General features: G+C 49.6%; 1 protein-coding gene across 1 annotated transcript; it reads right to left on the bottom strand.

Moving 5' to 3' along the window:
- Positions 1 to 696: 696 nt before the first annotated feature.
- Positions 697 to 10,948, bottom strand: NRSN2 (neurensin 2). Its single transcript, XM_053394647.1, has 3 exons — positions 10,314 to 10,948; positions 4,061 to 4,254; positions 697 to 2,056 (listed from the first exon to the last, which is right to left on the bottom strand). Exons 2-3 carry the CDS (start codon positions 4,247 to 4,249, stop codon positions 1,652 to 1,654), a joined length of 594 nt encoding a protein of 197 aa, XP_053250622.1. The 5' UTR covers positions 4,250 to 4,254; positions 10,314 to 10,948; the 3' UTR covers positions 697 to 1,651.
- Positions 10,949 to 13,147: the final 2,199 nt, after the last annotated feature.

A 13,147-nucleotide genomic window follows, 5' to 3' on the forward strand; every position in this document is an offset into this window, starting at 1 on the left:
TTTCAACTGCGTCAGACCAACATGGCTACCTACCTGAATCTAGCCCCTGCTGTGTGTGTTGTATGAGCCTAAGGACAGGGTTCCTCTGAACACGTACAGAGCTTTCTTCTCAATGGATGCAGGTAACTCTCAACTTACCTTATATATTTTTTTAAAAAGTAATTTTATAAGTTGTGTGTTCTTGTTTCTCGGTTTGATCCCTTTACGTGGTTTTGTATGTTTTCTGGTATTTTATGCATTGTGATTTGCTGTTTTTTTATTGATTATAGCTTAGTAATTATTTAGTGTAATTGTTGAGTGTAAAAGGTTTAATTATTATTTGCTGATGTTTAATTCTACTGTTTACTATTGGATTCTGATGGATTATTGAATACTGTATTGCCTTATTTGATATAAGCTGTTTATTTTAAAGGTATTCTTACTTTTTATATTGGATTGTTACTATTATTTTTATGTGTGTTGGAAGTTGCCCAGAGTGGTTATGGTATAAATAATAATAATAATAATAATAATAATAATAATTATTATTATTATTATTATTATTATTATTATTATTATTATTATTAAAACACCCTACCCCATCTTTGGGGAGCAGGATTATTTCATAAAATCAGATTGTGGATTAACTGAACCCTGACAAAGACCAGCCATGCAACACTTGCTGCCGCTCAGCCAATGAAACCAATTCCACCCAAGCATTTTCCTTTATTTTGATCTTTATTGAACCAGAAAGGGGAAATGCTGTCATCCAGGCCTGGTGGCTCTGCGTCCCTTCCATTTAAACAGACGAGCGCATGAGAATCGCCGGTGGCACCTTCTTGTCTGAAAACTCTCTGTGACCTTGAGAACTGTGCAGATGGCAGAAATCCAACCGGTGCGGATTCTTCAGGCATAGCGGTGCAGAGATAGCCTGATGAATTGCTGCCTGTCATGCAGCTGTTGCCGGCGCAGAGCTTCTGTCCTTTAAAGAGTTGGCAGACTTACTCTTCTCGGCCCCAGAAGGGTTTGCTGAATTGAAGCAAAACTGAGGGGAGAAGAACTGAGACTGAGTTTCGGGTTATTTCAAAGTTTATTAAGGGAGGTAAAGGTAAAGGGACCCCTGACCATTAGGTCCAGTCATGGCCGACTCTGGGGTTGCAGTGCTCATCTCGCTTTACTGACCGAGGGAGCCAGCGTACAGCTTCCGGGGCATGTGGCCAGCATGACTAAGCCGCTTCTGGCGAACCAGAGCAGCACACAGAAACGCCGTTTACCTTCCCGCTGGAGCGGTACCTATTTATCTACTTGCACTTTGAGGTGCTTTCGAACTGCTAGGTTGGCAGGAGCAGGGACTGAGCAACGGGAGCTCACCCCGTCACGGGGATTCGAACCGCCGACCTTCTGATTGGCAAGCTCTAGGCTCTGTGGTTTAACCCACAGCCCCACCCACGTCCCCTTATTAAGGGATACATTTCAGAATAGGAAGGGGCCCTGGGGGTGAATTTATGGAACCAAGGGGACGGTGCCGTGAAAACGTTTGGGAGCCATGGGTTCGAAACATGACCTTCAAAGCACGCTGCACCAAACAGGTCGAGGAGGGAAGCGACAGCTTGGAAAGGTATCCTGTGTGGGCATCGACACATGGCTTCTTCCCCTCTCAAAATGTCTGGGTTTACGGCTCTCTCTTAGGCTGAATGCTCTGCACCCAGGGGTCTCTGAAGGGCACAGGAGCTGCTGTGACAATGGCGCCCCGGTGCTGCCCAGGGGAGCCCTCCCGCAAGATGGGGGACAGCTGCTCCTCCTGGTCTTCACCATCCTGGCCCCGCTTGCTGCCTCCATTCAAGTTGCGCAGCCCTGAGGACAGAAGGCAGGCGGTCAGCAGGGCCCCGGCCAGGGCGCATAGAACCGCGCCCACGGCCTGGCAGATCCCCAAGGTGTGGTTGTATTCCACCGCCTGCTGGTCGAGCACCACGAACTCTGCCTCGCCGATCCCTTCCAGCTTGGGGGGCAGGAGGTACCCCGTGGCCAAAGCCGAGGCCCCGATGAGCAGCAGCAGGGTCCCAGCCGAGAGGGTCACCTGGGGGTGGAAAAGAGTAGAATGAGAATGGGGCAGCTAGACAGGTGACTGGGGGCGGCCCCCCAGACCACATAACACCGGTCTTGAAAGACCTACACTGGCTCCCAGTACGTTTCTGAGCACAATTCAAAGTGTTGGTGCTGACCTTTAAAGCCCTAAACGGCCTCAGCCCAGTATCCCTGAAGGAGCGTCTCCACCTCCATCGTTCTGCCCGGACACTGAGGTCCAGTGCTGAGGGTCTTCTGGCGGTTCCCTCCCTGCAAGAAGCCAAGTTACAGGCAACCAGGCAGAGGGCCTTCTCAGTAGTGGCACCTGCCCTGTGGAACGCCCTCCCACCAGATGTCAAAGAGAAAAACAACTACCAGACTTTTAGAAAACATCTGAAGGCAGCCCTCTTTAGGGAAGCTTTTAATGTTTATTGGTTATTGTATTTTAGTGTTCTGTTGGAAGCCGCCCAGAGTGGCTGGGGGAACCCAGCCAGATGAGCGGGGTATAAATAATAAATTATTATTATTACATTGTTATCACTGTGTACAGACACAGAGCGGCTTTCATTGTGGAATGAGAAGTTTTGGCTGTGCGTTGTTGCGTCTGGGCAAATCAAGGCAGGTGGCTGTGCCCTTCAGTGCACTTCAATGTGGTTCAATTAAGTCAACGGCACTTGGCATGCAGCCACAGAGATGGTAAGAAAAGAAGCAACCTTTGGAGATTTCCCCATAAAACAACGATCCTGTGCATGCTAACTTTCGGGCAAGAGATCCATTTAAATGGAGTTACAGTCCAGATTAGCAAGAGGTACATTCTTATTATTATTAATTATTATTATTATTATTATTATTATTATTTGCCACTGCCGCCTCCTCCTCTAAAATGTCTTGAGGTGGCTTGCAAGATGAAATACAAGCGATACAGCAATCAAAACCAGGAAAGTCAAAACAGAATACCCAAACATGCCTAGAACTGGCCTCTGAGCATGCCAGAAGTGCCTCTGAGTGCATGCAAAGTGCTTTCCCCACACACTTCAATACCCAGGATCACCCAGTGCACACCTGAGATTAGCGGAAAAAATGCTTCTGGGCTGGTTGTGGCTCAGCCTTTGCCAACCTGGTTCTCCCCAGGTATTTTGGACTGAAGCTCCCATCAGCCCCAGCCAGTGCATTTGAGGGGGCACCCAGTTGGCAAGGCTGCATTAGCCCCCTCCCTAAGCTTTTTAAAGACTGAAGTCCCCTGCACCCCTAATACTGTCCCTGCAATTCAAGGAAGGGGCCACAAATTCCAGACTCAGGGCAGTAATGCGGCGTGGCAGAGGATTCGTAGCCAGTGGGCGCACCAGCTGGGTGGAGCTCTCGAATCGCCCAGGGGTGAACCCTGCCAAGGTGGCACCGGGAGGCATAAACCTTGGAGCTTGGAGCTTGTTGTGAGTGGCAGGATGTGACCTCCAGAACCCCATGCTCCTTCTGGGAGTGCCAGAATGCTCCAGCACTTGTCTGCAGGTGGCGCCAGAGTCATCCCAGAAGCTGCCTGGTCCTCGTTGACCTGAGGTTGCTCCCAGTGGAGACCGGGGCATCTGCCTGGCCTGGCCTGGCCTTAGCAATCGCGGCTGCCTTCCTATAATACTCGCTGGCTGCCTGTTCCCTTGCAGAGGTGCCCTGGGTTTGCCCCCACACTCCCCCTCCCATTTGCATGCAGAAGGTCCCTGGTCCACCCCACTGGCAGCATCCCCAGGTAGGGAATCTCCTGTGCTGGAAACTCTAGATTGCTGCTGCCTGCCAGAGTAGGCATTACTGACCTAGATTGACCAGCAGTCTGGCTCGATTTCAGGCAGCTTCCTATATCCCTAACAAATAAACTCTGCACATGCTCAAGGGGCAGTTTTTCTTAAGCTGCTTTAATAGATGCTGGCTGGTGGGGAGAAGGAGAAACTCTTCACATGCTCAGAGGCGCTTAGTCTGAAAGCACTGAAAGCAGCAACAACAAAAGGCAGGCACTTGTTAGAGTCCTTACCTTCCAGAGGACAGAGGACCAGCCGCTGCTGGCTGGAGATTTTGGGGGCAAATCCAGTTCGTCGTCCAGATTTGCTCCGGTGCAATCCTCATAGAAAAGGTGCAGGTAGGAACGAACCCCGTACCATTTCCCCCGCTGCATGCCGGGGCCCCGGCTGCAGCCACACAGATGCTGGCAGGATGTGGGCATTGGACCTGAGTGGGGCACAGCAAATGCGTCAGGCTCGCTCGGTTCCAAGGGGCTGGCCGGCCGTTCCATCAAAACCAGACGGACAGGGAGGACTTCGAGAGTAAATGGGGAACCGTGCTGAATATTGGGACGGGTCTGCAGGTCATGCGATTGTTCCACCACCAGGTATAAAATGTGTTATACAGATGGGACCTGCAACTAAATTTTGCAGCCTGGAGTGCTCCCTGCTCAACCAGCCAGCCATGACCTCTCCCAGGTTGCTCCATTCCGTCCCCACTTCTTCCCAGTTTTCTGTCTCCACTAACATTACCAGCAGCAGCCAGCTAGGATCCTGTGCCCATTGGACATGCTGAATCTTCATGGGACTCATTGAAGGATTTCCCCCTCTCTCTTAAATAGGGTTATTGATTGTTTTCCAAACCTCAGGCTGGACACAGGACTCCACATGTGGTCTGACCAAGGCAGAATAGAGTGATACTATTGCTTCCCTTTTTGAATTCTGGTACTGGAGGAGACTCTTGAGAGTCCCATGGACTGCAAGAAGATCCAGCCTAGCCATTCTGGAGGAAATCAGCCCTGAAAGCTCACTGGAAGGACAGATCCTGAAGCTGAGGCTCCAAGACTTTGGCCACCTCATGAGAAGAGAAGACTCCCTGGAAAAGACCCTGATGTTGGGAAAGATGGAGGGCACAAGGAGAAGGGGAAGACAGAGGACGAGATGGCTGGACAGTGTCTCGAAGCTACCAGCATGAGTTTGACCAAACTGCGGGAGGCAGTGGAAGACAGGAGTGCCTGGCGTGCTCTGGTCCAGGGGGTCACGAAGAGGCAGACACGACTAAGCGACTAAACAACAACATTGCTTTCCTTGACCTGGACACTAGACTTCTGTTGATGCAGCCGAGAATAACATTAGCTTTTTTTGCCACTGCATCACCCTGTTGGCTCATGTTCAGCTTGTGGTCCACTAGCCCCATATGCTGGCCTAGATGGCCACTGGCCTGATCCAGCAGCCGAGCTCTCCTTCGGAGAAGCAAATTCACCTTTAGGACCACTTGGAAGGCAAGTCATATTGGTGTAAGGATAGTACAGTCATACCTCGGGTTACAGATGCTTCAGGTTGCGTTTTTTCGGGTTACGGACTCGCTGAAACCCAGAAGTCATGGAATGGGTTACTTCCAGGTTTTGGCGGTCGCGCATGCACAGAAGTGCTAAATTGCTCTTTGCGCATGCGCAGAACTGCTGAATCGCAACCTGCGCATGTGCATATGCGGTGCTGCAGGTTGCGAACACTGTGGGTTGCAAACGTGCTTCCCGCACGGATCACAATCGCAACCCGAGCGCCCACTGTACTGTAATGATAGCTTAGTTTGAATGTGAACTCAACGTTGAATCATGGAACCCTAGAATTGGGTTATCTGGTCCAACGCCCTGCAGAATCTCAGTTAAAGCATCCATGACAAATAGCCATCCAACCTCGGCTTAAAATATGCTGGTTTCCTGAAACAATTGCCGTCATGCAACCCTGGAATCTCACCCAGAATAGCTCCAGGAGAAGAGGTCCTCCAGGCGTTTATTAATGGATCCTTCTCCATTAAGGGCACTTGTGATAACAGCTGGGCTCTTCTCCAAAATGATTTGTTGGCTTCAGCAACTGACAGGGGCAGATTGGGGACATTTTTGTGTGGCCTGAGGGGAGACCCCCACCCCATCTGTTAGCTGATCGTGAGCCCCTTTCAAATTTGGCAGGATGCTGTTGGTTCTGGAAAGATGGAGGGACACTGCTCTGTTTCTATACAGTGGTACCTTGGTTCTCAAATGCCTTGGTTCCCAAACGCCGAAAACCCGGAAGGAAGTGTTCCAGTTTTCGAATGTTTTTTGGAAGCTGAACGTCCGATGTGGCTGTCAGCTATTGTTTCCAGGGTGCCTGCACCAATCAGAAGCTGCGCCTTGGTTTTTGAACATTTTGCAAGTCAAACGGACTTCCGGAACGGATTAAGTTTGGCGCTTTTGTTTTTGCTATTCATTTTGCGTTTTTGTTTTTGAGGCTTCTTCGGTTAATTTGTTTTTGTGACTGTGTGGAACCCAGTTCAGCTACTGATTGATTGATTGATTGATTGATTGATTGTGTGACTGTGGAAATGGATAAAAGCCCGCCATCCAAACAATGACTATCATCAGTGCAGGTAAGGAAAAAAAATTAATTTTACTTTTTATCATCTACATCTTAATTATTTTATAGTACAGTACTTTCGTTTTATGGATCAATGGTCTCATTAGATACTAAAATTCATGTTAAATTGCTGTTTTAGGGGTTGTTTTTAAAAGTCTGGAACGGATTAATCCATTTCGCATTACTTTCTATGGGAAAGCATGCCTTGGTTTTGGAACGCTTTGGTTTTGGAACGGACTTCTGGAATCGATTAAGTTTGAGAACCAATGTCCCACTGTATTGCATTCACGTCCAGCTCTTCCTCCATCTAGGAGAACTATGCAGGGCTGGCCTCTCTGGGTTTTTTTGTGTGTTCTCACCACAACCCTGTGAGGTAGTATTGTCTAAGAGCTAAGTGACTGGCGGAAACATGCACCTACAGTCTTCCCCACCGTGAGCTTTGTGGCCAGGGGCAAACTACACATTACAAACAAATTGTTTTTAGGGTTTTTTTTTGCTTTATTTTAAAGGTATTGTTTAGATGAATGGTAGGAAGGGCAGGGTATAAATTTAATAAATACAGTGGTACCTCAGGTTACAGACGCTTCAGGTTACAGACTCTGCTAACCCAGAAATCGTACCTCGGGTTAAGATCTTTGCTTCAGGATGAGAACAGAAATCGCGTGGCGGCGGCTGTGGGAGGCCCCATTAGCTAAAGTGGTGCTTCAGGTTAAGAACAGTTTCAGATTAAGAACGGACCTCCGGAACGAATTAAGTTCTTAACCAGAGGTACCACTGTAGATAGTAGAAATCAATCAATAAATGAACGTAACAGAGCAGTCACATCCGTAAAAGCAGTTTTAGGAGGGGACCATTTTGCAAAGAGAAGCAGCTTTGGGAGGGGGCCAGATTGAGAAGAGGGGGAGAGGCCTCCAGGACATTTCTGAGCACAATTCAAAGTGTTGGTGCTGGCCTTTAAAGCCCTAAATGCTCCCTTGGCCTGGTATATCTGAAGGAGCGTCTCCACCCCCATCCTTCTGCCTGGACACTGAGGTCCAGCGCTGAGGGCTTTCTGGCGGTTCCCTCGCTGCAAGAAGCCAAGTTACAGGGAACCAGGCAGAGGGCCTTCTTGGTAGTGGCACCCGCCCTGTGGAACGCCCTCCCATCAGATGTCAAGGAAATAAACAACTCTCTGACTTTTAGAAGACATCTGAAGGCAGCCCTGTTCAGGGAAGTTTTTAGTGTTTGATGTTTTATTGTGGTTTTAATATTCTGTTGAGAGCTGCCCAGAGTGGCTGGGGAAACCCAGCCAGATGGGTGTGGTAGAAATAAATTATTATTATTATTATTATTATTATTATTATTATTATTATTATTATTATTGGGAGGGGCATGGGACCCCCTGCAAACAAGGGGTGGGCAATGCATCATGATACCCAGGGGTGTGTTTGTGTGTGTTTGCATATAAATGGGAGCGCCAGAAGATTGCTGTTCCTGCACCACCACACACACAAACCAGGAACAAAACCAAAACCTTGGGTCAAAGAAACTTTCTCAGATCCTCCAGACAGAAAGTGCAGAAGGTTTACTGCACCTCCGAGAAGCATCCGGGCGCAGCAATTTATTTATTTATCACATTTATAACCCCGCCTGTTCCTCCAAGGAGCTTGAGATGGTTCTCCTCCCCCTCTATTCCATCTCAACAACAACCTTGTGAGGTAGGCTAGGCTGAGAGAGGAAGTGACTGGCTCCCAAGGTCACCCACGGTGACCTTTGCTGCCGTGCGGGCATTCGAACCCTGGTCCCTCCCGGGCCCTGGTCCAGCGCTCGCTAGCCACTATACCGCACTGCCCCTCTTTGCAATGCCTCCTTGCAGCCCTGTGCGAGGAAGACTGGCTGCCCTTCCCCCCTCCTTCCCTCCTGCTTTCCTTTCTGCTCCCCACACCCCACCCCATCAGTTCAGCCTGCCTGGCTGTGAGCTGGTTGCATCCTGTTTCCCTGATTGGCCGTTGCCATGGGGACCGCCTCACGCAGAGAGGAGGGAGGATGGCTGCAAAGCCCGCTCCATCCTTCAGCATGCGGAGAGCCAGACCCAGATCCAAGGGCTGGTGGGGTAGGGAGGGAGCAAGCGCTGAACCCATGGAGTTCCTCCTTCTGGAAAGGGCCTTATCCCAGCCTCTGTCCTGTATCCTAAAACTCTTCAGCAAGGTTAGGCTACCCGGCAGGGAGAGGAAAAGGCTGCTGTTGCTTTTAATTGCTTTTATTCAACAGCACAGTCTTCCGCAAACTGAGAGGCAGTGTTGTGCAGTGGCTAGAGCCCTGGGATCTTCATTGTTTGTTTGTTTTAAATTTTTGTCCATGGAGGCACAGGTCAATTCTGTGTCCAGGGCAGCTGTTTACTAGCTCCATCTGGTACGCAGGGTGAGATCCTACCTGCCCGGGGACTGTCTCGCCAGAGTGGTGCATGCTCTGGTTATCTCCCGCTTGGACTACTGCAATGCGCTCTATGTGGGGCTACCTTTGAAGGTGACCCGGAAACTGCAACTAATCTATTGAGACCTCCATTGGGACAATTCAAGGTGTTGGCACTATCTTTAAAGCCCTAAACGGCCTTGGACCAGTATACCCGAAGGAGCATCTCCACCCCCGTTGTTCAGCCCGGACTCTGAGGTCCAGCACCGAGGACCTTCTGGCGGTTCCCTCCCTGCGAGAAGCCAAGTTACAGGGAACCAGGCAGAGGGCCTTCTCGATAGTGGCACCCGCCCTGTGGAACACCCTCCCACCAGATGTCAAAGAGATAAACAACTACCAGACTTTTAGAAGACATCTGAAGGCAGCCCTGTTTAGGGAAGCTTTTAATGTTTGATGGATTATGGCATTTTAATATTTTGTTGGAAGCCGCCCAGAGTGGCTGGGGAAACCCAGCCAGATGGGCGGGGTATAAATAATAAATTATTATTATTATTATTATTATTATTATTATTATTATTATTACTCCAGCCATGGAGGAAGAACAGTGTCAGGTGTGCATGCAGGAGCCAGGCCCTGTGACCAATAGGACTTTGCAGGACTGGGGGCTTCCTAAGTTTGTTCTGAAGAGGCAAGGTGCGGCCTCACAGGTGAGGCTGATTGGTAACTCACAGCACCTGGTGGCAAGAGCCAGGAAGGGATATAAGGTCAGCATCTTCCCTTTGGCTCGTTGCCACAGCAGCACGTTCCCTGCCTTGCTACGTTTGACTCCTTGACTCCTTACTGCTTGATCCTCGGACCCCTGACTTTGTGACTCCTTGCTTCCTGACCCTCGGACCCTCAGCTTCTTGAGTCCTGGTTCTCTGACCCTTGGACTCTGGGCTTCCTGACTCCTGGCTTCTGGACTCCCGTTCTGCTCCCACCCCGCCATCTTGCCTCCGGTCCTTACGTCTCCAGCCCATGATTCAGACCATGAACCAGACCATGACAAACAGAGTCATTGCAGGTCATGGCCTGGGCCTTCTCTTCCCCCTCCTGGTATAGCAGAAGTGACAGAGCTAGCCCTATCCACTTCCCCTCTACTAATAAGAACATAAGAAGAGGCTGCTGGATCAGGCTAGTGTGGCCCATCTAGGCCAGCATCCTGTTCTCACAGATGCCCCAATAAGAAAACGCGCAAGCAGGACTCGAACCCAAGACTCCTCTCCCCTCCTCCTGTGGTTTCCAGCACCTGGCATTCAGGGGCATTGCCGCTTCCAACTGTGGAGTCATCCTGGCTAGGAGCTCTCAATAGCCCTGTCCTATTTGGTCCGATCCTGTTTCAAAGCGGGTGGCCGTCCCTGCCTGCTGTGGCAGGGAGTCCCATAGCTTAACAGGGCCAAGAAGTGCTTCATTTCATCTGTCTTGGGCCTTCCAACAAAGATCTGTTCCGCCGCGGCTCCTCACCTGCGTTTTTGGCGCCAGCCAAAGAAGTCCTCCTAGCGCATCTCTCTGCCTCTCCGCCGGCAGCGACAAGCCACAGGTGGGCACCCGCCGGAGTGGAAGAGACAGGGCAGCTGCCACCGCCGCCGGTTCACGAAGGAGGCAGGCTGCGTCATCCGTGCCAGGCAGCAAAATGCCAAATGCCCTTTTGCCACCCCCTCACAGCCAGGTCAGCCGGGCAGGGTGCTTGGCGGGGCAGCCGTTCCTCTGTGGCAGCAGGCAGAGACGAGGTTTGCTGCCCGCCGGCGGCTGCGAGCGCAGCTCCAGAGTGCCAGGCTGCCAGTGTCTGAGTCAGTTGCTCTCGGAAACGGATGTCTCCACGGGGACGAGAGCAGCTTTCTCGAGAGCGCAATGCCTCCCCGCCCGCCTGGCTGAGTCACGGCTGGCCTTGGCTGCCCACACCTCTGGCAGGCCCCAAATATTCGGAGCCCGGCAGCCGGGAAGCCGAGAAGGGAGAGTCGCTTTCGCTCTCTGAGGGTGAATGTGGCAGCTTCTGCGGAATCCAATTATCTTGTTAACTGGGACCCGGCGGACAGGAGGAAACTAACACAAGCTCTGCGGGAAAGATGGAGCTCTCTGTGCCCGAACAGAAGGCAACTGGTTTTGACACCCCTCTAGCGCTAAATGGGCTTAGGATCCACCGTCGGAACTGGGGACACGGTCCACCTGTCCATTCCATGGAGAAATGGTGGGATTCAAATATTGTTGCAGGCCACCCCGATTTCATCAGATGGGTGGGGTACATTATTATTATTATTATTATTTTAATCTCTGAGCAGTGTGAGATTTCAGTTGGTTCCAGGCGCTTACCCAGAGTTTGTATTTCCTGGAGTTAAGTACGACTGGCACACCATTTTCATCAAATTTTCTCTGATTGTGTAACATGCCGTAAATTTAATATCACATCTCCATAATTTCTCCCATTGATCCAGCCGAATTGCGTAACCTATATCGCATGCCCATTTAGTCATAACTTCTTTTACTTCTTCATCCTTTAACTCCCATTCTAATAATAAATTATACATTTTGGATGTATTATTTTTCGAGTTTTGTAATAATACTGTTTGTAATTTTGATTCTTCTTTTTCAAATCCTATTGCTTTGTCCTGATTAAATATTTGGGCAATTTGATGATATTGTAACCGTGTGGTGCAGTATTGGGTCACCTCTTCATATGGTCTTAATTTTATTTTTTTAAAAATTAGAATTATTTTTTTTTTTTAATGAGTTTGTATTTCCTTCAGGAATGAGGCACAGCAGAGACTGTGGTGTTTTCATGCTATGTGGTTTATTTACACACATATATACACCGTATTTTCCCATGTATAAGACGCCCCCATGCATAAGACGCTGCCTATTATGGGGGACTCCAAATTAAGAAACACCCCCTCAGCACTACCTGTGTATAAGACGAGCCCCAATTCTAAACCTAATTTCCTGGTGGAAAAAAACCCCTAGTCTTATACACGGAAAAATACAGTATATACAACTTGAGCCTGCAATGTGGGGGTTCATGAACACTCCAAAACGCTCTTGTTTCTCATGCAGAAATCAGCCATGGCTTTCTCTCTGTTGGCTGTACTTGGGTAAATTAACCAAGCCTAGAGAGCTCCGTTGGTTTGAGCGTGGTGCTGACAGCGCCAAGGTTGCAGGTTCAATCCCCTAATGGGACTGCCGCCAATTCCTGCATTGCAAGGGGTTGGACTAGATGGCCGTCAGGGTCCCTTCCAACTTTACGATTCTATGAAGTCTACGAAATTGCTTTGGTTTGCCCTGGGCAAGAGAAAGTCAATAACCAGTTTAATAAATAATAATAACACTCCGTTCTCAGTTCGATCAATGGGGTTTCAGGCACGAAATGAACATGCAATGGGACTCAGGATGAACTAAATTTGGATCCAAGCCATTTCCCCTGCTGGGAATGTAGCTCAGTACGGTCTACACAGGTGCGCAGCCTGGGAGTCGTGCTGGACTCACAGCTGTCCATGGAGGCGCAGGTCAATTCTGTGTTCAGGGCAGCTGTTTACCAGCTCCATCTGGTATGCAGGATGAGAACCTCCCTGCCTGCAGACTGTCTTGCCAGAGTGGTGCATGCTCTGGTTATCTCCCGCTTGGATTACTGCAATGTGCTCTACGTGGGGCTACCTTTGAAGGTGACCCGGAAACTACACCTAATCCAGAATACAGCAGCTAGACTGGTGACTGGGAGCAGCCGCCAAGACCACATAACACCAGTCTTGAAAGACCTACATTGGCTCCCAGTATGTTTCCAAGCACAATTCAAAGTGTTGGTGCTGACCTTTAAAGTCCTAAACGGCCTCAGCCCAGTATACCTGAAGGAGCATCTCCACCCCCATCGTTCTGCCCGGACACTGAGGTCCAGCGCCGAGGACCTTCTGGCGGTTCCCTCACTGCGAGAAGCCAAGTTACAGGGAACCAGGCAGAGGGCCTTCTAGGTGGTGGCACCCGCCCTGTGGAACGCCCTCCCACCAGATATCAAAGAGAACAACAACTACCAGACTTTTAGAAGACGTCTGAAGGCAGCCTTGTTTAGGGAAGCTTTTAATGTTTGATGCATTACTGTATTTTAATATTTTGTTGGAAGCTTCCCAGAGTGGCTGGGGAAGCCCAGCACGATGGGCGGAGTATAAATAATAAATTATTATTATTATTATTATTATTATTATTATTATTATTATTATTACACTGACTGGCAGCTTCTCTCCGGAAAACAAGGGTGCTGAGTGGGAAAGCCATATCCCTGAGACAACCCATCTCCTGCCCTGGAAGAGTGTTGC

Source organism: Podarcis raffonei, chromosome 6 (genome assembly GCF_027172205.1).
Source record: "Podarcis raffonei isolate rPodRaf1 chromosome 6, rPodRaf1.pri, whole genome shotgun sequence".
Classification (NCBI taxonomy): domain Eukaryota; kingdom Metazoa; phylum Chordata; class Lepidosauria; order Squamata; family Lacertidae; genus Podarcis; species Podarcis raffonei.